The sequence below is a fragment of the Ambystoma mexicanum genome, chromosome 9, assembly GCF_040938575.1.
Source record: "Ambystoma mexicanum isolate Mex_15411 chromosome 9, UKY_AmexF1_1, whole genome shotgun sequence".
Lineage (NCBI taxonomy): Eukaryota > Metazoa > Chordata > Amphibia > Caudata > Ambystomatidae > Ambystoma > Ambystoma mexicanum.
Window position 1 is genome coordinate 310,449,353 of NC_090931.1, and position 24,598 is coordinate 310,473,950.

At 46.6% G+C, this 24,598-nt stretch overlaps 1 protein-coding gene across 3 annotated transcripts in view; it reads right to left on the reverse strand.

The window, feature by feature from the left end:
• ZZEF1 (zinc finger ZZ-type and EF-hand domain containing 1) overlaps positions 1 to 24,598 on the reverse strand; it is a 3,309,810-nt gene that overhangs the window by 55,372 nt on the left and 3,229,840 nt on the right. For all 3 annotated transcript variants that reach the window (XM_069614719.1, XM_069614718.1, XM_069614717.1), the window contains exon 54: positions 17,137 to 17,208. In XM_069614719.1, coding sequence (XP_069470820.1) covers positions 17,137 to 17,208 — 72 coding nt within the window. The remainder of the gene's footprint in view (positions 1 to 17,136; positions 17,209 to 24,598) is intronic.

The window sequence follows — 24,598 nt, forward strand, 5'->3', positions numbered from 1 at the left end:
CTTCAGCCAGTATTCTCAGGGCGTCATGTTCGTCTTTCGTGACGTCACCAGCTCCTCTATCACTCTTTTTTCATATTCCTTCAGGGAGGAGTTCCTCCCTCAGATTGTCATCTCTTCGGGGATACATTTGGCTGGGCTTTCTCAGAGGGTACCTTCTTTTGAATATTCACCGTGGTATGGTCATAACTGCTGGTGTTGGGCATGGCACAATCTCAGGCTTCCAACATACAGGAGGTAGGGGAGCGGTATTTCCTGCAGAGGCATTCGGCTGCTCCTCTACATTCACCCCTCTGGTCGATTAATCAACCACCTCTTCAATGGTCTCCCACATCTTGATATATTCTCTTGAATAAGTGCTTCTTCGGAGTCCAGATCTTCACCACCCCCCTCATGGTGCCGGCTGATTTAACATGTTCATCCATGTTCCAAGTCAGGTAGTTGCACTGTCCATTCGGATTACAATAGACCCGTCGTCCCACTACTTATGATTTTTTCGTTCCTTCAGGTGCTACGAAGCTGGCCTCTATTTTCTAACATCTTCATCAGTCAATTCCTTGGGTTCAAACCCTGATTCGACATCGAACATAATCTTCATTCCTACTGCCTTCAATGCTGTCTTCTTACATTGTGCAATTATTATCCTGATCACACAGAATCCAAACATCACCATCACCAGTATTGCTCCAAGGATGTTGAAAATGCTTGCCACCCACTTCGGAATCCATGAGAATATGGAAGCAAACCAACTGTCATCTATAATGTCCTATAGCTCGCCTTCCATCTTGTTATGCAGGTTCGTCAGCAACGTTATGGCCTCGGTCAAGGTCCCATTCTTGCCCTCATGGGAAGGTGTGAATGTGCAACATGACGGCCTGATTTTGGCACAAACCCCTCCTTCCATCGCTGTGATCATACAAAGGACATATCGGTTCTGAAGGGTCATTAGTCGTATGGCCCTCAGCTCTTACTTGATAGCACTGAATCCCTTTATGGGGGTGTTGATTGTCTGCAGGAGCTCCCATCTGGAAATCTGCAACCATTTGGCATTGGCCATCATCTGGATCCCAGGTATGAAGATAGTTGTAATTGCTGAATCAGTCTTGATGAACAACATGTGTTCATAAGGAATGGCATCATATGCTTCTATTGATTTGGCTGAGAAGTAATTCCCTCTTCTGGTTCGATTGAGAAATTCAAGCGATCTTCTTCTCAAATGGGCATCTACTTTTAGAAATTCTCCAATGTTCAAGTCGCTCTGAGGAATCACTAATGCTGGAACATGAATGAGCACCAAGGAGCACGTTCCTCACCAATGCACGGGCAGCTTCATGTAGGCCTTAGGCCCACAAGTTCAATATCGATCCATCAGGACGGCTGTCCCTGTTCCCATTCTGGAAATGTCAACTGTATTTTTGCAGCCTATGTTATCACCCACATGCTTCTTTCTTTCTCTTCGGAAGCACAGTGTTGCATTCGCCAATGGAATCACAACCATTGAACCGGGTTCATCTTCTACCCATGTCAGCAGTTTGTCATGCTTAGCCCATGACTTCAAACATTCACCGTTTACTCTCTGTACCTCTTGCACATATTCTGGCTTCAGTAGATGAGCTGCACAGGACATCAGTCCTCCTTCCCATCCCTTCTTGGACTTCACTTGTCCATAAACTTAGACTTGAATTAGTTCCCAACATTCAGGCGATCAAGCTATTTCTGTTATATCAGGGCATTCCATTCTCTTTGTGTCTTTTTTTAACCACCTCGTCCTGTCCTTCTGCAGGATACACAAGCATCTTGCTCTCCCATCCAGGTTCCTTTTCCACCTGTGAAGTCTTGATATAATCATCTTGGAATGGAAACAACCATTTCGATCTCTATCGCAAAGTGGCCCAACTTCCTCGAAATTGTCCTCTTGTCATACATGCTGGCATCTGACATTGAGTTCTGGAACTGGTCTGGAGATGAAAGTTTGCACTGTATTCATGGCATAGGGTATGAGAGTATAGACATAGCAACTCTTCCTAGATGTTCTCTCTCCCACCTTTCTCATGTGCTGATACCACGTTATTACCCAAGTGTGCTGCATTATCTAGATAGGAATTTATCCACCCATTATCTTCCTCTGTATTTCTCTTAAAACTCACAAAAGCAGATCTCATTGTGGGGAGAACCACAGGAGCCTCTGCCTCAGTGAAAGCACTAGTAGTAACATGATAGAAGAAGCTGTGGAAGATGAGGAACAGAAAGACAAATAGAGTTATCATACAGGCATATATTATGCACAAAAACATTGGCATCCACCTTTCGCGCCATCCTGGTACTTGTTGCACATGTTCTTTCTCTAGAGTCGTGCCAGTTTCTTCACTTCTCATTTTTTAATACACTCATCAAGTTTCTTTATACTTACAACTGTAAAATTTGCTCAATTATTATAATTAAAAGCCATCTAATCACAGGGCAATTTTTAGGATACTGTAAAAAAAAATGTGAATATCAACGTCTCTTCTGACAAGAGCAGGAAAAGCTTGAAGTATAAATACAAAAACAGCAAGCACAAGCAGATGAACATCACTGTCGGTGAGTACCATATTTTTAACTGCTTAGAACAGGTATGCACCACAAAATTAATCTGGATACTTATCCCATTTCCAATTTCTGATCAAAAAGTGACATTTAGGCATAACTTTGATATGTCAATGTGTTTCTAAAGTTAATTTTTGGCCTACTAAAATTCTCAGCAAGTCTTTGCCCTCCTGCTTAAGTATCTATAAGGAGTGTCCTCGGAATTTTAGTCCAAACTAAATCTGTCTCATCCACTGGTCGTTGCTTTATTGTCCTTCTTTGTCATCGATCGAGTCTGCACACGCTGAAATTCTTCTTCTTGCCTTGCTTCTGGATCTGCAATGGTGGGAGGGCGGGTCTCACCTTTATAGGCTTTTACATCCCCTAAGTGAAGCCAAGCTTGTCTCCCTTGCACCTTTACAGCTGAAGGGGTTATATTTTCAATGCAAAAGGGGTCCTAAAACGTGGCTCATGCCACTTTCGGGTAAAGTTCTTAATTAACACTAGGTCTCCAACATATAACTTAGGTGCTGACAGAAGTTGAACTGGGTCAGTTGTTGAAATGTCTTCTTCTGTGTTTTGAGACCAACCCCCCTGGCGCTTGACCTGAAATGAGGGAGATGCTAGAGGTCATACATGTCAAATAGTCATGCAATTCATCACCTAAAGTTTTAGCTACACTCTTGGCATCACTTCTACTCCTAGATGGAGGTTGCAAGAGGCGTGCTCATGTGCTGCAGTTTCACTAGCTCATGAGGGGTGAGGTGATGGTCTGATCCTGGCTGATTCCAAAGGGCATACAAAGCCAAGGCTAGGCAATATAGCCATCCCTTCTTCAAAGTCAATTTAATCTCTGCAAACCTTTCTTGCAGTAGGCCGTTGAGTCTCTCACATATTCCGTTCGCTTGTGGTGATAAGCAGACGAAAACGTGTGTTTTATATTCAATAGAAGCCCTATTTGTTGAAATAGCTCATTAACAAAATGTGGCCCATTTTTGGATCTCAGCACTTCACACGCACCATATCGGAAAGACTTTGCGCACTAAACCCTTTGCTGTGCAAGTAACATCAGGATCTGTACACAGACCTGCCTCGATCCAACTAGAGAAGGGACACACCACCACTAATAGATACCTATATCCATTACACACCTGGAGCATATCGATATAGTCAATGTGTAAATGCTGAAACGGACCATTCGGTCAAGGTATTACCCCTCTAACTGCTCTCAGTGCATGTCCAGCAGTAAACTTTTGACACACGATGCATTTTAGCATAAAGAGTGCAAAGTGATCCAACAAATTTGGAATGAACCAGTCTTCCGCAATCATTGCAGCAAGACTCTGCCTAGTTACATGCACGGGGTAATGCAGCTGTTCAAGCGCAACCTTTCATAACACTAATGGAATCACCGGCTTTCCAGTGCTATCTTGCATCCATAATGCTTCTGTGGGGGATAAAGAACACCCCCTTTGCTTGCATAATCCCTATTCTTCCTGCGGTGCACACCCTTGAATCTCCATTAGTTAGGTTATCGATAATTTATTAAACCCTTCTTGCATTATCATGGTTGTGACTACTTTTTCTTTAATTCTCTCAGTATCAAAACTCAAAATATCAGGGGAATAAGCAACCCTTTTGAGTTCTGCATATGCGGCTTCATTCCCGCAAGAGATCACATCTGTTTGCTTAGGGTGTGTTGCGCATTTAACGACCGCTATGGCCACTGGGAGTTGTAGTGCCTTAATAAGCCTGTCCAATAAGGATGCGTGCTGCACTGGAGTGCCATCCGCACGGAGGAAGCCACTCCTTTTCCAACATGCTAGCCCTTCATGTACGGTTGACGTCACGTAGACTGAGTCACTGTTCACCGCCACTTCCTGCCCTTTTGTGTTTCTAGAGCACTATAATAAGCGCCACTAATTCTGCTGCTTGCGCTGAAAAGTGAGACGGTAGTCTAGCACTTGCTACAACTTCAAATTCTCCATTTAATCTGTCTTCTCGCTGTGCCTGAATGCCTTTCCCCACTAGTCTGATCAATTTTTGAAGAACCATCAATAAAGAGAATTTCCCCTCCTGCTAAAGCATTTTCCTTCACACAAGGTACATCATCATACATTTCAACATAATTAGCACATTCATGCACATGATCGCCTTCTGCTAGTGGCTCAGCTATAAGCGTGGCAGGATTCACTATTTTACATCTTACAATCTTAATTGTTGGATTAGAAATCATCACCTTATAAACTGAAGCTCTTTGCAATGTCAACGTGCCTTTGGGGTTCCCTAAAATAGCAAATAGAGCATGCTCCACGAAGAGAGTCATAGAGCAGCCCATAACAATCCTTTTAGACTTCTCAATTGCGAATGCGCCACTGCCAATGACTGTTTCCAAGGAGAGTGTCCTCTCATAACTGGGTCTAAAATCCCTCTGTAATACGCTAAAGGCTTGTACCCCAACGTAGTTCTCTGCGTAAGCACTGCTGTCATGACTAACATTCCTGTGCGAAAACAACTAAAATTCCTCGGCATAATTGGGAATTCCTAAAACAGGGACTGTACAAATTGCTTTTTTCAGCTCCTCGAACCTTCCTCAATTTCCTCAGTCCATTCTATTTTTACTTAATCCACTTGTGCTTTCTTCAAAACTTGCAAAAAAGGTCTCGTGTTTGTATTGTAGTCAAACACCCAAGCTCTAACATAGTTGCATAGCCCCAAAAACTGTTGCATCTGTTTCATTGTATTTGGCCTTGAGGTTTCTATAATAGCCTCAGCCCTTTCAGGTGTCACCTTCTTTCCTTTATGTGAAATCAGCTGCCCTATGTAGAACACCTCTTCTTGACAATATTGTAACTTCTCCTTGACTACCTTATATCCCTTGTCTGCTAGAATAGTCATCAACTGAATACAATCTTGTCTGCCCTCATCTTACGTGGTGCTACAAATTAAAATGTCATCTACGCATTGTATCGCTACACTCTTAAGTTAAATATTGTCTAAATCCATCTGCAGGACTCTGTTAAAAATCTATGAGGAGTCACAGTACCCCTGGGGCAAATGAGTATGTTTCAGTCAAGTTTTGCGGAAAGTAAAAAAAGTCAAGTCTTGTGAGTCTTTGTGCAATAGGATCGAGAAAAAAAGGATTCTTCAAATAGATCACTGTGCAATATCGAACTTCTAGTGGGATACTGCATAGTATCGCCGCCGGGTCAAGAATTTAAGGAAACTATGCATCTACAATCTGGTTAATCGTCTCATATCTTGTATAAATCTCCACGATCCTCCTTTAGATTTTTTGATCAGATACACTGTGCTATTACACAACAATTCTGATGGCACCAGAATCCCTTATTTCATCAATGCCGAAATGGTCTGAAATATACCTTCATCAGCCTCTCGATACATAGGGTACTGCCTTGCTCGAGGTAAAATTGCTCCTGCATTCAGCTTTATTTTCTATTCCCTTTAATAAACCTATGTCAAAAGGGCCTGTGGTCCAAAGGACGCTTCGGACCTTCTCCAAGTCTTCCTGAAAAAAATGCTGATGTTGCCGCATTATCGTCATTCGCTGAGGGACTTGCCTCTTCTCTATTCTTATCCAGTATGTGATGCTCATAAAGAACACCACTTTCATCGTCTGTTTGGTCTTCCCTGAACATGCCGTCATCAGTTATGTCAGTCAATTTGTACCCTTCCTCGAGAGCTATTACTGTTCTCCATGGTCTTCCCTCATTGCCATTCCTTCGAGCATTGCCATTTCCCTTCGCACTATGGCTGCTTCTAGTTCTATAGGGATTGTCTGTCCCCCATCTTCGTCCATGGGTATTCGTGGTATAAACAAAAACTCATCAGGTATTGTCACAATCTTTCCCACTAAGCCAGATAGCCATGTCAACAGAATGCTGACTCCATATAGAACAATCTCTGGATCTACTGGAACCCCTCACAGAGCCACTTGCCCTGTAAACACCAGTATACATTTGAACACGTTTAAATGGTGTATCCCTGGACTGGAGCAAACTATTCCTTGATCAGTAAATGAAATTGTCATGTTAAGTTTTGTCATCAAATCTCTTCCCAAAATGTTAACCGGTGTCTGTCATCCATATAACAAAGGAACAGACATGTCACACTCTCGCATAGAGACTGGTAATTCATCAGTAAAAGGAACTCAACTCGTAGCTCCAGAGAACCATTGAGCATTCATGGCAATTCCAGACATTGGATATTTTCCCTCTCATATACATGAACAAGTAGCTCCAGTGTCTACTAGAAAAGAAAAGGATTTGCGTTCTATCGTCACATCAACCCTTGGTTCCTCTTCGGGGTCTGTTGTCACAGATAGTACTGAACACATCAATTCACCCTGTGAGCTATCCTATTGTGGGTACAGGCTCATCCCCATCCCTGTGAAAGGATTCCCTCCAACCACAGTGGCACCTCCTATTCTGGGTGTCAGCACTTGTCCTGGGTTTGCATACTGCAGTGTCTGCATAGGGGCTTGTTGCGACAACCGTTGTGGTGGATTCATTTGCACTCGCTCTTGTTGCTGTATCTGCTGTACTTGCGGCTCTTGTGCCTGATACAATGTGTGATCTTGGGCGAACCCTTCCCTAATTTGTGTGCTATATGGTGGAGGATAGGCTGTCCCCCCTCTTGAAAATGGGCCATTCTGTACATTCCATTGGCTCTCACATATGTGTGCAATGTGCCCTGTCATCCCACAAATCCAACATACTGGTGGTGCCCATCTGACTAATTCCCCTTAGTTACATCCTCCCTGGGTACTCCGATTCCCATTCTGTGTATTCTGAAACCCACCTTGATTATTTGGAATCCTCCTCTTCCATACCTCTGCCTCGTGGCACAAACCCATAACCACCTTGGTCCATCAGGTGCTGATTACTCACCTGCGATGTACCCACTGCTTCCTGTATTCCCAATCCTTCTCTGCTTGTCAATACTGCCCCTTCTATGGCAAATTTTGACAATTTTCTGGAACTAACATGGCTTCCTCGATTTTCCTATTCTCATCTTTCTTCTTATTTTTCTCTTGCAATAGCCGACAGTGTTGCACTACCGTCAGCTGTATCTCAAGCCCACGGTTTCACTTCAATTCCCACTTGTTTCTTCATCTGTCTCTGCACTGGCTCAGGCAACCCCTGGCATAAAATGTGGTAAAATAATGCCACCATTTTTTCCCACAGCTCCCGTGATTCAAGTTGCCATTTTCCCTGAATGTAAGCAATGGGGTCTTCATCTTCCTTCATCTTACGTGTCATAATTGCACCCATATCTGATGTATCAGGGTACTGTACTCTGAGAGCCCTCCAAACGTCTGCTCTAAAATTATTAAACAGCGCTCCGTCATGCATGTGCTTTGTGCCATCACACTTGAATATTCTGCTCTCATCCACATGTCATCAGATCTTTCCCCAAGAATAGCTGCCAGGAGACCTTTTATGTCCCCTATGGCCAGCGTGTTTCCTCCTGTCATTTTTTCTAACTCGTAAATCCATTTCCCAGGGCCCAAAGTCAAACTTTGGAGCTTACACCTTAAATTATCCCTGTCCATCTGCAGCCATGGAATATACTGTGGCCTTGCTCCCCCTTTTTCCAATAAGAGAAACTGCATAAACCCCAACCCACAGTCGGCTCCCATCGTTAAGTCTGTCCATAGCAGGGACAATCGTCCCTGTCCGTCTCCTTGTCGATAACGAGCTTAACCTGATCACATATGGCGGTGATTCTCCCTTCTCACTGAACGATCGTCCTTGGGGATGCTCTGGATATGCTATGGGATCTGGCGTCCCATCCTTAGGTTGCTCCAGATCTGACCATCTTACTTCTTTATCTATTTGCAGACTACCTTCAGGGGCGTACACGTTCCCTCCTTCTACACCAAAACTGGATTATCTTTCCTCGTTTGACATGACATGTCTCCAACTAGCGTGACTATCATTCCCTTCACCTTTGTCTAAGTTTAGACAAAGGTTAAGGATAATGCTCTAAATTCGTGACTGAACGTAATGTATTCTTCGTTACGTGACTGAAATGCTAGAGATTGATCCATCTTCCCTCGACTTCCGTATTTGCTACCTTCCTTTAATTCTTGATAGGCCTTATCAATCTTGTCCCCAATGCTCTCCACATCAAAACGTTCTTCTTTCAATACTACTATAGATGCCCCTGACGTTGCTTTCTTTATCGGCAGGAACTCTTCTATTCTGTCCCATCGTATTACTGGGCTTCGCCCAACTGGTTCCTTGTGAATGACACTGGTATCAAGACCCCGCTGACTCCTTCTTCGTTCTATTTCTTCATCTAGTTCTCTTATGTTTCTCACTTCCCTCTTAATTCTTTCATCTGCCTTCGTTCTTCTCTCCGTACTCCTTCCCTCTTCTTCTCTTCGTCTCTGTATTCTTTTGTCCCTTAAATTTTTGCAATTCCTCCTCTCTTCCTTTCTCTTCTATCGCTTTGTCTTATTGTCATACTTTTTGTTCTTCTGCCTGTTCTTTTTCTTTTGCTCCTCCTGATACATCTGTTCTTGTCGCTCCCTGTTCTTTCTTTTCTGCTTGTCTTCTTTCAATCTCTTCTCTTGTTCTTTCTCTTCCATCTTGTTCGTCCTCATCTTCTCTTTCGCCTAACTTCCTCAATGCTTTTCCCATCTATTTTAAATAATATGTATCCTCCCATCCGTTCCCGCACGAGTGCCATCTCGTCAGCTTTATCCTTCTCTTAATCTTCCTTTCTATTTCTGTCGACAGAATCGACCGCTCACTCCTTTCTTCTTTGTCTTGTATGATTTTACAGATCTCTTTTTTTCTCTTATTCTCCTCTGGACTATCATCACTGCTATAAGCGGGAGTTTCGTATATTGGGTTACTATACCCTGTTGCCGCTTTCAACTCCTTTAAAGAAAGGATACAACCCTATTTCTTCCCTACTAGTGCCTTTTACTTTACGCGAGGTAAGGGGGGCTGAGGGCACAACATCTTCCTCCTTACGCTGACTAAGCATCCACTCTTCAGGTTGCGGATCTTCCTTCTTTTCCTGGTCCATTTTACAGCGCTCTAGAATCGCTAACCTTTTCTCGAATGTCTTCACTGTGTACTCAGCGTACAAGTATGTCGTCATGTGTTGCAATACCGCTTTTGAGAATTATCCCCCTTGTGGCCACTGCATGAACCTTTTATCTGCCGTGCGTTTCACCCATTCCGCACTATACTGTTTGAGCTTGGGCATGTGCTTTGGTAATGTCTTACATAAGTGCATAAAAGGAGTGTCTCCCATGATGACAAGTCTCAATTGACTGTCAATACTTACCAGACTTAAGAAATAACCTTTAATAATTTAGCATTTATATAGCGCTACGAACCCTCAGGTATCTCAGCGCTGCTTATTATTACCCACGGTGTGTGGTGCTCATTTATAGACCTTAGAAGGATGAAAGGCTGAGTTTGGCCCTGCCGGGATTCAAACCTGCGTCAGTAGGCTCTGCACAGACAGATGTCAAAGCGAGCACTCTACTCTCTGTGCTATCGGACTGGCTTTATACTTTTGCTTAAATCACCACTTTTTCAACACCTTTGAAACAACAAATACGAGCATGCACCATCACTCGCTGCTTAAGCCTCTAATTTCCTATTTAGCTATCTCTACCTTTGGATTGGCATCAACTACTTTGCTAGGTTTTGATCACTATTGCTCCTCAATTTTTTCCAATTACTTCACAACTTCTATCGCTCTTTGATATTTTTACTCAACAAACAACATACAGACTAGTCGACTTTACACGTTAATAAGCACTGTGATCACCTTTTTCTCTTTACCCTACACAGGGTTTGAGACGTCACCTTACGTAAACCTGTTTACGCGGTATATATTTCACTCTACTCCCATTGGAGTTTGAGACGTCTCCTTCTGAACTCCCTTGAGCTAGAACTATGGGTGCTATCTTCTCTTCACACAATATTTCCTGTTACTGAACAATTATCACAACCCCATCCCCTTCATTTGCCATTCCCCTTAGTCTAGTCACCATTCATTCGTTAATCGACTGAAGGCCTTCGGTATCGACTTCTCCTCCAATCTGAGCACTTCGCCTTCCGTCCGAAGAGCGCCCATGTAATCCGGGCAGGGATTTCATCAAAGAGGGACCTGCCCACCGTCTCGGTTTTTCTTGAAAGTTTTTTCTATCGGCCGCTATCCACAGGAAACCCTGTGATCTTCCTCGATCGTCCGAAAGACTGGGGACAAACTAGTTTGGATCTTTAAACCAACCACACTGCTACCACGTGAGCAAATGGCCCTTTGGATAATATGCATGCAATGGATGGCCGATAAGGGATGGTGTAGCCCTTGGAGGGCCTGCTAGGTCTTCCCCTGGATGAACGGGTACCCAGCGAATGTGCTGTCTCCATCAGTTTTGATGATTTGAAGAGACTCGTTGACCGTCTTGCCAAACAGGTTTTCCCCGTCAAATGGCATGTTCATCACCTTAGACTGAACATCTGGCCTGAAGTTGGTGGCTTTCACTCATCCCTGTCGACAAAGAAACTCTGTTTTCCACCTGACGGAATCTGTTGTCCAGGATGTCCACTGCCACTGTGATGGCATTGAGCATATGGCCCTTTGGATAATGTGCATGCAATGGATAGGGATGCGGAATAACTCTGACGCCAAATAATCAAACAAACTCAGGAAAATGGCAAAGGTTGCTGTTTTATTAACAATTATCTAAAACAGGGAGTTACAACAGACATCAACTGACGTTTGCTCGCACATTTCTCATAAAAACACATTTATATACTATACATTTGTCAGAGGCGATGTCATACTACGTGGCAAATAGGAAAAATCTATGAGGGGTTGTGATAGGATCAATGGGAACATCTAAGTATACTTTCTTTTCTTTAAGGGTTAAGGGGTGTGATTGTGATTGGATGTCTACTGTCAGGTGGACAACTCATGCCTACCTCTAAAACATGTAATCTTCAACACTATTACGTACACAGTACATCATTGGCTCTCAAACTATAAGGCCCTTGGTTATATGGGCCTATATAATTGGTTGGCACACTTGTGCCAGTCTATCACATTCGGTTCACTTAGCAGCACGTAAACTCAGACACAGGTGCCAGGAGGTAGACTTGACTTTACCTCCCCATCAAATTAGTCCATCATCTCTCCTCACCCATGCCATCTGCCATGAAGATTGTCTTTGAACTTGGCCTTGCAGAGTATTCTTATCTCTGGAAATATAAGGGAGTGCGAGCACGCACTATCGTTGTTCTAGAACTCCATTTCCATCCTTGACTCACGTGACAGGAGACAACATTTGGTGAATTCTGCAGCATTTAAATGTCTTAAATGAATAAAACTTGACATGCTTGGTGTTCTTTCTTTGCACCTAAACCAGGGATGATTCAGCTTCTCACGTTCACTGCCTTCAAGAATAGATAACCAGCCTTGGCTGCCTCAGATCTGACACCAGGCCAGACAGCCTCGCCATTCGGTTCCACAATCTCAGCTAATTCTTGCTGCAACACAATTCTCGGCCTTTCCTCTCCATGGGTCCAGGTTTACTAAATTCATGACACCAATGTCCAGTTTCTATACAATGGCGGCTTCGCCTGCAGTTTATTCACTACGTATAGCCAGCTTCTTTGATCACTTAGACTACTTGCATTACAGCATTTGTAGTTATTGAACAGCATTTTCTGCAGTGTCTCTCGCACACATGCAATCTTCTTTTCACATATTAAAGCTTACTCGATTCTTAACTACGTCATCAGTTTCTATACAGTCCACGCATTCTCTTCAGCCAGAATTCTCAGGGCGTCACACTTGTCTTTCGTGACGTCGTCAGCTACTCTTTCGCTCTTTTTCATATTTGGTCAGATAGTTCCTCCCTCAGATTGTCGTCTCTTCAGGGATACATTTGGTAGGGCTTTCTCAGAGGGTACCTTCTTTCGAATATTCGCCAAGGTAGGGTCACAACTGCTGGTGTCAACCATGACACCATCTCAGGCTTCCAACATACAGGGATTTCCTGCAGAGGCAGTCAGCTGCTCCTCTACACATGGTTTGAGGCCACTTCGCCCTCCTGGAACAGCTCAAGAGCTTCTGCCTTCTTGACGTCAGGGAGGAAGTCCAGAATAGCGCCCAGTTTATACCAGAGCTCCTGGTCGTAGCGGGACAAAATTACCAGGGCATTGGTGGCCTTAATGGTGCTGACAGCCGTACAGATAATCCTCTTTACAATAGCGTCCAGCTTCTTCCCCTCCGGGCCTGGGGGTACCATGGACGAGGACGACAGGTTCGCAGAGCGTTTCCTGGCCTCGGCTGAGACCACAGAGTCAGGTGAAGGCTGGGACCTCAGACACTTGGGGGCCGAGTCCGGGAATGTGTATTTATTCTCGAGCTTGTCCCACTTGGGTAGGACGGTGCTCGCATTCTTCAACAGCGCTAGGCCTTCATCCCAGATATTGTCCAACAAGGGAACAGACATAATGGTCTTCCTCCTCGACTTGCAGCATTGATAAAGGAACCGTTCCTTTTTTTGTCACCATAGGCACCAGTTGGAAAACTTCAGAGGACCTGGATATCACTGAATGGAAGGAGCCGACCTCATTCAGAGGAGAGGCCATGTGCGGGTCATCGGTGCCTTCGGCTCTCCGTCCGTCGGCACAAAGTCATCGGCGTCCTTCGCCGTAGCCGCCTTATCCGTGCCTGTGTCTTTGCGTGGCAAGATCCCCTGTCAGGGTCAATTTCCAGAGGTGGAGGCGGCGGTAGCGTTGGTTGGCGCCTTGGACCAGCAGGGTCCTTTGACTTGGGTTTGCACCTAGAAGGGCTTCCGGAAAGTGGTCTTGGAGGACTTCTAGATGTATCAGGTCCCGGTGTGGGCAGCAGTCTCTGCTGAATTTCTGATACCAGCGTGGTCAGAATGTCCAATGAAATGTCCCTGGGCTGAGGTGTAGGAGGAATGAGAGAGGGAGGCCCTGGGCTGGTATGCCTCTTCTGGAGAGGTAGATGATAGGGTTCACCCAGCGGTGACCCACCTTACAAATAAGGGTCCCTGGCTCCCTTTGTGTTCCGAAAAGTAGCCCTCGGGCAGGTCATCACCCTCATCAGAGCTACTATAAATGTGCACTGGCACACTTGGTTCAGCCCCTTGCTCTGTACCCCTCAGAAGAGTCGTGGGAGCCTTACTCCTCCACCTCGCCTGAGACTTCTGGGAGAAGCGGCTACTGTCTCCCTTCCAGGGGTCTTCACCGAAGCCGCAGCTGTTACCTCACGCCATGCCGGTAGGGACACTGGTGGAGCAGCAGTCGCTGCGACTGTGGGCACCACCCTTGTGGTCTGCCCCCCTTTTGAATAAGTAGTGGTTGTCAAGGGGGTGGTAACAGCAGTCTTCGGTGTGGTCGTGGCCTTTGATGACGATGTTGATAGTGTGATCTTGGCTTGGTGAGAGAGGCAGCGAAGGGCCCACTTTGGATCTCTCCTTCGTAGCCTTGTCTGCTGATGGCAGAGTTTCGAAGGAGTCAAGGACATTCTCTTAAGAGGGGGCACCCCTCACCGGTAGGCTCACCGTGGATGTGGTCGGCAATGGTGACCTTGTCCTTCCCGGGACATGCAGCAGTGGCTAACCGAGTGGCAACAGTGACGTGTGGCCTTACCTTCTTTTTGACCCACATGGGCGGGGCATCCTCAAAGGAACTGGACCAGTTTTCTGAGGGAGTTCGATCGTGGGACCGGCTGGTCCTGGGGAAAGCGTGACCATGTCCAGAGGTTGAGTCAGAAGCCTTACCCGATTTTAACCATGCCGCCAGCCTGCTGTAATGGTCCTTTTTGGTCTTTTGCAAAAAACCATGGCAGACCTCACATCCCTCCTCATCATGGTCTGGATGCAAGCAGTAAAGACATTTGTGGTGTTGATCCTGCACAAAAAAGTTCCTTAGTCCACATTTTGCACAGAGTTTGAAGAAGCATCCCTTCTCCTCGGTTATGGTGAAAAGGCACTAAGTAGGAACAAGCCTGGGTCTTCTCCGATCCAATGAAAAATCCTCGATGTAGTATGATCTTCACAGACAGTGGATTCCCTGCTGCCAGTAGTCGACGACTGGTCGAATGATAAATCCAAACATTTTACAAAAAAACTCCAAATATTAGGGAAAATAACTTAGAGAGCACTAAGTGGACTCCCAACACTGAAGCGTGCAGTACAAATCTGAAGATGGCCACATGGGGTGGGTGGAGCTTATGGAGAGGACTGTCATTGGATGGGTGCAGTATGACCCAGAGGGCAGCGATTTGTTTAGAGGAGAAATGCAGTTTTAAAGCTAAAGTGAAACTTTTTTCTTTTACCGAGGATTCCCAACCAGAGGATGGTGAATATTCATGATAAATCCATGCCGGACCCCATGCTGAAGAAGTAGGGCACCCCCTAAGGGGACCCTTCCAAAGTTGAACAAATTGGACCACGTGTCTAGTGGGCACAGCCAACCTCAGAAACTCTAACACCATGGCAATGATCTTCTGAAAGGATGCCTGAGACGTGCCTTATGAAGGAGGTTGTAAAAAAACCATCTCAGGTGAGCTGTCCAACCCACTAGCATCGCTCAAGCCGGATGCCAAACAATCCAGGTCCTCATCTTGATTGTAAACCTCCTTGGAAGTGTTGCCTTACACTGGAATCAATGGGTTCAAGCCCATAGGTTTCAAATGGCTCCCTTCTTCATTGATGGTCTGACCCATCGTGAGAATACCTCACTCTTAGATGCCAGAGTGGGGTCCAGGTAGGCGCCAGTGACACCACTGATGCTGAAGATGGCACAGAGGCCTTGACACCTGAAGATGAAGCAAAGAGGCGTGGGAGTGGTGCGGCTTGAGAGGCAGGTCTAGAACTGAGCCAGCAGGAATGCAGTTACATGCTGAGATGCAACCTATACAGGCTTCAATAAGCATGATGGGACCTATCTCTGCCGCCAGCACCTAAGAAATGGATGTTCATGCCCTGACAAAGATTAAGCATGTTAAGCCTGAATTCCTCCCAATGTCTCAATGAGGAAGACTCAGTGGGGAAAGGTAGCCCTTCAACAGCATCCCCGCGGAGGGAGTGATGGCATTGCTTCCTAATGGAGGATGAAGAATTATGTCTGGATCCAGTGGAAAAGAAGTATCTGTGCTGCTGCTCATCATACTTTGTGTTAGAGGGGCCTCCTCTTCCTCCTGGACATCACTAAGGGATCAGACCCTCTTCTATGAAGGATCCAACGCTAGTGACTTCAACAGCATCCTTTCTGTTCTTTCATGGAGGTAAGTGATGAGTTTGGTAGAAAGATCTGGAAGGAACTTGGGATGCATTGATTGACAGGATCTGCAATTCTCAGTGTCATGATCCTCTCCAAGGCAATAAAGACACACTCTGAGGGGATTAAAAACTGACATTTGGCTCCCACAATCCGAGCAGGACTTGCTGCCTAAGACCTTAAGGATATGAGGCATGATGCATTAAATTAGCAAATGCTAAATGTAGTGCAGTTAAAAGCAGTGTACTGAGAGCACAGAAAAAAGGAACTGAGGTCATAGGGCATGGTTGGTTGCATATATACTGGTCCTGACGTCACGTTAGGAGTGAGGGTCAAACAACGGTACCAAGAGGAGATGACACAGAGCAGCACTGGACCCCTGGATGGCTGAAAATGTTCCTAAGATAGATAGCCCTGGAGAAGATATCTAAAATAGGAATCAGTTGTAGAAAAGAGTACATTGGAAGTTATCTTTTTATATTGTTGTCATTATTGTCTCACTCGTATTAATGACAGTGATGTGAATGTTCCTCTTTTATAATTATTACAAGTTAAAACTCAATGTTCCTCTTGTGCTTATGCATGGGAACCAATTGTTACCTTGATTTCCAGCCCAAGGCAAACATGGGTTGAGGGACAGCTGAAAAACCGTCTGCACCATCAGACATCGTTCTGCTTGGATGACTCTTGTCTGTCTCAATGCTGTCAGTGTTCATTGAGCAAGTCCTCTGAATGCTTGTGGCATGCATAAGAATATGGAAGAGTTAGGACAGCTTGGGGTACCTTTTATGTATCTTGGACAGAAGAGGACCACCCACAGATCAAAAGCATAGACTTGTTTGTATATAGTTTTTAACGCATGGCTATGAGGACCACACCTGTTAGGCACAAGGCCACTCTTTCACTTTGTCATGATGAATTGGTGGGCTGCATATTCAGCAACGGCAGTAAACAGCAGTGGCAAATTGAGGGCATTTGTTCAAGTGCTGGATCCTTCTTGTGTTGACAAGCTACCGTAATATAACACAATAATGAGTTTGTAATAGATTGGATTTGTAACCCGATATAAAATGATAAACCCAACTGCTATTAACTGGAACAATATGAATTTGCAGAACTTTAGAGCATCTTTAAACCATTTCCCTTAACATGTAAGACACAATGAAACGACTGCTGCATGACGGCGCCTTGAGGTACGCATTGCTACAGAGAACCGCTACAGTGCATTGTACGCCAATGTTTTACAGTTAAAGATCATTACCTGCATGGTGTAGCTGTGAAAGTGGTCTTCTGTAGTTAAGGCAAGTAGGTAGTCTTGTAGGCATCCAAGTTCCTTCAAGGGGAAATGATAAAGAGGCAAAGTCATTTAAGGAAACATTCTTTACAAAAGCATGTAAATGTGACACCTTATCACATAAAGATTCTTCTGCTGTCCAAAAACACAAGACTTAAGGTGATCCGCGGAGGCATATAAACAAAAGAGGTGAATGCTTAAACGGCATTAATAGGTGATGGTGTGGTGGAGGGAAAAATAAAGGACAAGCCATTGCTGAAAGTGGGTGATAAGGTTTAAGTTACTTACCTGTAACTATTGTTCTCCAGCATGGGTCTGGCATGGATTCACATTCCCCGTCAGGCTGGGAATCCTCAGTAAAAGAAAAAACTGTTTAACTTTAAAACTGTATTTCTCCTCTAAACCAATCACTGTACTCTGGGTAATACTGCCCCCATCCAAAGACAGTCCTCTCCCTAAGGCCCGCCTCTGGCAGCCATCTTCAGATTTGGTAAGCACATGAAGCGGCAGTATGATCAAGAACAGCCGCAGAGGGGCCAGAGGCAGGGTTTGCATGCAAATCCATGACAGACCCATCCTGGAGAACAATAGTTACAGGTAAGTAACTTTGACCTTCTCCAGCATGGCATCTGGCATGGATTCACATGCTCACGAATAACAAATAGACAGCAGTACAACATAACACAACCACCGGAGGTACAAAGGCTCAACAGAAGCAATTAACTCTTACCTCTGGAACAGACTCACCTCAAGCGAACAGGTTGTGTAGCACTGCTTGGCCGACTCTGGACTCCTCACTGGAATCCCTGTTCGACGCACTAGAACTTCCTGAAGGTGTGCATAGACCTCCACATAGCAGCCCTGCAGATGTCCAGCAGGGGCACAGCAGAAAGGAAAGCCGTTGTTAACACGATCGCTCTGGTGGAGTGGGCTCTCGGCAGCGGTCGGTTCGCCAACCGATGACAGTGCATGATGCAGCCGGCGAGTCAACTTGAGATGGAAGCCTTGGACAAGACCTTTCCATGGTTCACAGGATCAATGTTCACAAATAACTGAGAAATCTTCCAAAAACTCTGTCTCAGGTACAACTTCAAGGAGCAAGCAATGTCCAGCAAGTGCAAGGCCTTTTCCGCCGGTGACGAAGGTTTCGGGAAGAAAACAGGCAACACCAAAGGCTTGTTGAAGTAGAATTCCGATGGAACCTTCGGCATGAAAGAGGGGTGCACATGCAGTACCACCTTTGATTCGTGGAGCGTCAGGTATATGGCTTGCAGGATAGGGCCTAGATCTCACCCACACGTCTGGCAGAAGTGATGGCCACAAGGAAAGTCGTTTTCCACAAGAGAAACTTAAGTGGGGATTGATGCATACGCTCGAAGGGGGCCCCCCCATGCGCCTTGTCAGAACCACATTGACCTCCCACGACGGGGCAGGAGCCTTCACCGGCAGGAAGGATCAGAAAAGTCCTTTGATAAACTCCTTGACGAGTCTATGGGGCCACAAAGAGGATTTCTCTGGGGATCTGGTATACAGGCAGTTGGCCGCCAGGTGTACCTCGATAGAAGCGTGGGCCAGTCCAGCTTTTGCCAAGGACAGCAGGTACAAAAGGATCTGAGGATCTGAGGGTCACGGCTCCACAGAGGGGGAATCTTCAGTGACCAACACCACATAGCAAAATGCTTCCACTTATGGCCGTAGCACTTCATAGTCGACAACGCCCTGGCCTTGGCGAGGACGTCTCTGCAGTGCGCTGGCAACTCATTATCTCCAAACGCTAAGGCTGCAGGAGCCAGGCTTTCAGGTTCAGCGATCCTGGGTTGTGATGCAGGAATGCGCCTCCTTCTCTGGTGAGCAGATCTGGATTGATTTTTATTTTTATACATTTGTAGCGCGCACCAGACGAAATTAACCATATATTGGCGCAGATGACACGGCTGAGTAGACGAGAAAGATCGAAACATGCTCCCAGAAAACAGGGGTCGTCTACCTAAAAAGGAAGGTTTTCAGTGCCTGGCAAAATTGGAGAAGTGAACTCATTGTTCTCAGAGGTAGTGGCAGAGAATTTCACAGCCTGGGACCAAAAACTGAAAATCTTCTGTCACCTCTAGATGTAAAAGCCGAGTGAGGGATGATCAGAAGATGTCTGTCGCTGGATCGCCGGGTGATATGGCAGTATACGCTCTTGTAAGTACAAAGGAGCAATGCCATGGATACATTTGAAGACAATACAGGCTGTTTTAAACTTAATGTGATCCTCAACTGATAGCCAATGTAACTCCCGGCAAAATGGAGACACATGGTCACCTTTTCTTAGTCTAAATATAAATCTGACAGCCGCATTTTGTGCTTTCTGGAGCTGATGAAGCTGTTTGGCAGGAATGCCCAATAGTTGGCTATTACAATAGTCCAAATGGGCACTGGTCAGTGCTCCTACCACAGATGCATGATCTTTAGTTGGTATGTAGGGGAGTTCTTGGCGTAGCATTGGTAAAACAAAATATATTGCTTAAATCTTGGCTCCCACCTGGGCATCACTGCCCAGGTCTTCTTGCCACATACATCCCAGATTTTTGACTTTAGGTACAAATTTGAGGCTCTTGCCCATGAGTGATCGAATAGGCAGCTTCTTGGCTGCTAACAGCAGATTTTTAGGTCTGAATAGTAGGAGTCAGTTTTTGCAGCATTAACTTGCAAATAATTCTTGGACATCCAGCTGCCTACTTCTTCCAGGCATAGCCCCAGTTTGCTAAATGCTTCTTGGAAGTTAGTGATTCGTACAAAAATCTGAGTGTCATCAGCATATGAGTGGAAGTCCAGCCCATAGCATCTCAGAATTTCAAGAAGTGGCCGAATATACAAATTGAACAGCAGTGGGGACAGGGAGGATCCCTGCGGAACCCCACAGTTCAAACAGATGAGGGCCGACAGGAACTCCCCCAATCTCTCACGCTGTTGACAGTTGGTCAGAAAAAAACTAAACCAATTTAGTGCTGAATCAGACACTCTTCCTACCTCCTGTAGTCTTTCCAAGAGAATTTGATGTTTTACTGTATCAAAGGCCGTGTACAGGTCTAGCATAAACAGGAGTGTGAGTTCCCCTTGGTCTGTGGCCTTTAATAATTTGTCTTGTACTACTAACAGGGCAGTCTCGGTTCCGTATTTTGGTCGGAACCCAGATTGAAATTTGTCCAGTAGTAATTCATGTTCAACAAAATCCTGGAGTTGGTTGGTTACAACCTTTTCGAGGACCTTTGCTGGCCATGGCAGTGCTGCGATAGGACGATAATTCTGTAGTACCTCAAAATCGAATGATGGTTTTTTCAATAGAGGTGACACAACTGAAAGTTTCAAACTCTCCGGAACAATCCCCTCCCGTAGCGACTTGTTAGCAAAAGTGGTAATAAAAGGGGTGAGATCATGTGCCAGTTTCTTTGCTGCATAAGCTGGTAGAGGAGAAAGAGAATCAATCGTGGGTTTGAGAGCACTAATAAGTGGAAAGATATCTTCTTTATTGACTGGATGAAAATCGAAAACAGGTGGCGAGGTCTGGTCTTGAAGACCAGACCTCAACTTCACTGGGGGCGACGCTGATCGGCTCAGAAGATCCGGATACCAAATCTGCCTCGAGTATCATCCTGCATTGACACTATCTGAGTAAGTTGATGGCACATAGCAGTAGGGGAAATGCGTACAGAAACGGCCCTTCCCAAGGGAAGGAGAACGCATCCCCTAGGCTCCTCAGCTGATGGAATCTGCTGGCGAACTTCTGGCATTTGGAGTTCGCCGCCATGACAAACAGATCGATCTGGGGTCTGCCGCACTGGACGAACAAGAGGTCCACCTGATCATGACAAAGTTCTCACCCGTGGCAGGAGTGCAGTTCTCTGCTGAGTCTGCGATGGTGTTCTTGGCACCCACCAGGTGGAGAGGGACGATGAACAACCCCTGTCTAATGACCCAGTGCCACAAGTCCTGCGCTTCCTTGGAGAGCGCCGGGGATTGAGTGCCCCCATTGCTTTCTGATGTAGAACATAGTGGTGGTGGTGTTCGTGAAGATCCTCACCACCTTGCCTTTCAGAGATGGTAGAAAAGACTTGAGGGCCCAGAACACTGCCTGTATCTCCAGGATGTTGATGTGAAGATCCTTCTCCTCTGGTAGCCACAGGCCTCTGGTGTGCAGCCGTCCGGTGGGCACCCCCAACCTTCCAGAGAGGCATCCGAGGTGACCATCTCTTGGTATGGGGGACAGGGGGTGTTGAAATCCCGTACCTTGGGCGAAGTGGGCACGGACACCTCACCTATTCATAGTCCTCCGGAACTCCTCATGGAGAAGGATCTTGTCAGTGAAACGTCCGGACACCATATCCAACGGGCATCCAAGAATTCCAGTAGGGATAGCATCGGCAAACTGCAGAGATGAGGTAGATGCAGGACATCATGCCCAGTAACGACTTGATGGCTCGCACTGTAGCTGTCTTCGCCGACGACAGGCGCTGCACCTTTGCTTGAATGGCAACTATCCTCTCCTCCGAGGGCGATGCCAGGCAAGCCACCGTGTTGGCGCTGAGGAACAGCACGTCCTGTGATAGCATTAAACAGGACTTCGGATAGATGACAGAGAATCCCAGATCCGGTCGCTGTCGTGTGTTCGTCGGTGAGAACACGCGAGCGGGCACATATCAATCATCCAGGTACTGGTTTACACGTATGCCCTGTAGATGTAGATGCGCCACCACAGGCGCCAGGCATTTTGTGAACACTCTTGGGGCCGACTTGAGGCCGAATGGTAGATCCTTGAACTGGTAGTGCTGTCCCTGCAACATGGAACTTAGACATTTCCAATGTTTCTTGTGAATGGGGACGTGGAAACAGGCGTCCTCCAGGCCCAAAACGTCTGAAAAAAAAACCCATCTCCAGCTGGCCGAGCACGTGCTGCAACATGAGCTTCCTGAATTGTTGGGATTTTAAGTATTTGTTCAGACGTCGCAAGTCCAGAATGGGTCTCCAACCCCCTGTCTTCTTTCTGACTAGAAAGTATCTGGAATAGACCCGGAGCTGCAGGGGGACTAGTTCTATTGCCCATTTCCATAGCATGGCTCGTACCTCTTCCAGGAGCTAAGGGATGTGTTGCTACTGACGGGGAACCAGCGGAATACAAGGACGCCTGCGTTGGAACTCCAAGGTGTATCCCTGGGCGAGAGCATCCAGCACCCATCTGTCGGTGGTGATCTTTATCCACTCGCTGATGAACCTCGTCAGCCGGCCTCTCACCAGGGTGCACGAGTGGGGCCCGATGTCTTGGCGGTTCAGGCTTGCTTGGGCACCGGCGTCCTGCCCTGTGGGCGACAGCGATGCTGTCCTCCACTATCGTAGGCCTGGGAGAGGCCCCTGTAGGCTTCTTGAGTTGACGAGTGGGAAGGTCGTCTGTAGAATGTGGAGAAACCCTTTGATGACCTGCTTGATTTTCCCCTGTAGTAGCGAAAATAAGACGAGCGGTGCTGCTGAAGCGTGCCAAGAGAACGCGCTGTCTCCGCATCCGTTTTGATCACCTTCCCAAACAGATTCTTGCCGTTGAAGGGCATGACCAGCACTTTCACTTGGACCTCATGACGGGAGTTAGTGACCTTCATCCATCCCTGCCGACGAAGACAGGCACTGTTCCCCATTTGCCAGAAACCTGTGTCAGCAACGTCCACTGCCACTGTGATGGCATGGTCCGATGTCACTTCCCCTTCCCGGAAGAGGGCGAGGGCTTCCATCTTCTTTTCGTTTGGGAGGAATTTGAGGATCGGTCCTAGCTTGTACCACAATTCCCTGCATTACCTGGCCAGGATTGCCAAGGCGTTGACCGCTTTGATTGTGGACGCAGTTATGAAGAACACTTTCTTTCCCATGGCGTCCACCCTTTTTCCCTCATTGTCCGGAGGGACCAACGACGATGTAGCCTGGTTAGCCGACAGTTTCCTCACGGCCGCCAACACCACGGAGTCTGGTGATGGTTGCGACCTCAGGCAATTGGGTCCGGAGTCCGGCACCTTATACTTCTTCTCCAGACTATCCCACATGGTTGGAGCCGTACAAGGGTTCTTCCTGAGGGCCAGGCCCACTTCCCAAATATCATCCAGAAAAGGCACTGTCATGATCATCTTCCTTTTGGCCTCTCGTCTTTGATACAAGAAGCCCTCCTTCTTCGTTTCCTAAGGCACCAGCTGGAATAGTTCAGAGGCCCTGGCGATCATGGGGTGGAACAATCCCACCTCGTCCTGGGTGGAAACTCTAGGAGGAGCATCCAAATGTGGGGATTCATTGTCCGAGATGACGAAGTCTTAGTCCTTGTCCGTACTTGTGGCTGTATCCGTCCCTGTACCCGCCTCTCGCTCTGCTGGGGGAGTTGTAACCTGACATGGCGGAGGATGCTAATACGGGGGCATCAGAGAACGCTTCCTCTTTTTTAGGCAAAGGCTGATCAGGAGCCTGGGGTACTCCGAGCGCCAGCACCATGGGCATCCCCATCTGGATCTCCGACACCAAGTTGCGGAGAGTCAATAGAATGTCCAAAGAAATGTCCCTCGGCTGAGAAGGTAAGGAGGGAAAATTAGGCCCTACGCTGCCGGTGTTGTCATCGTCCTTGTGGACAGTATGCACAGACTCTTACTTGTTGTCGTCCGTGGACGAGACATCTATAGGCTGATCGACAACCTGGGGGGCCTGTTTCGGGCCACCCCCCCTTTCTTCCTCTCTGAGGTGTCTGACCCGGAACCTCAGCCGGTACCTTTACTCCTTCTGGAGTGCCTGAGCCTTCGTCAAAGCCTCTGCGGTGGTGTCATGTCGTGGAGGCACACTAGTAGGAGCAACGCCCTTAGCTGCCATAGTAGTTGTAGATGTCGACGAAGTCACTGATGAGGACTTTGTCTGTGCCGGTTGGGTATGCTTGGGCTGCGCTGCCTTCTTCTCCTCTTCTGTCCTTGGTTTATCCGAATTTCCCGTAGTTTAGCCGGGGTGGACGAATTCCTCTTTGAAGGGGAGCTCAATGGTAGGCTGGCTATCGAGGCGGAAGATGAAGCTCATTGCGCCCTATCCAACTTGGGAGGGTATCAGGTAATATCCCCCAACAAAAATATTGCCGTAAATATGGCCGCTTGGTTCGCCATAGGTGATATTTTTATTGGGGATATTATGTGGGAGCGGGGGTTGTGGGGGTGTCCCCCGCATGGTCCATTGTGAATTTCGCTGCAAAAATATGGTGATATTTTTGTATGGCGATATTTTTGCGGCGAAGTTATCACATGGAACCCTTGGGAGCTGCATCAGCGGCAAACACGGTGAACTCGGACTTGCAGATCTAGGCCTTATCTTGGACCCCCATGGATGGGGCGACCTCAAAGGACTTAAAAGACCGCTCTTCGGACCGGCCAGTTCTGGACGAGGC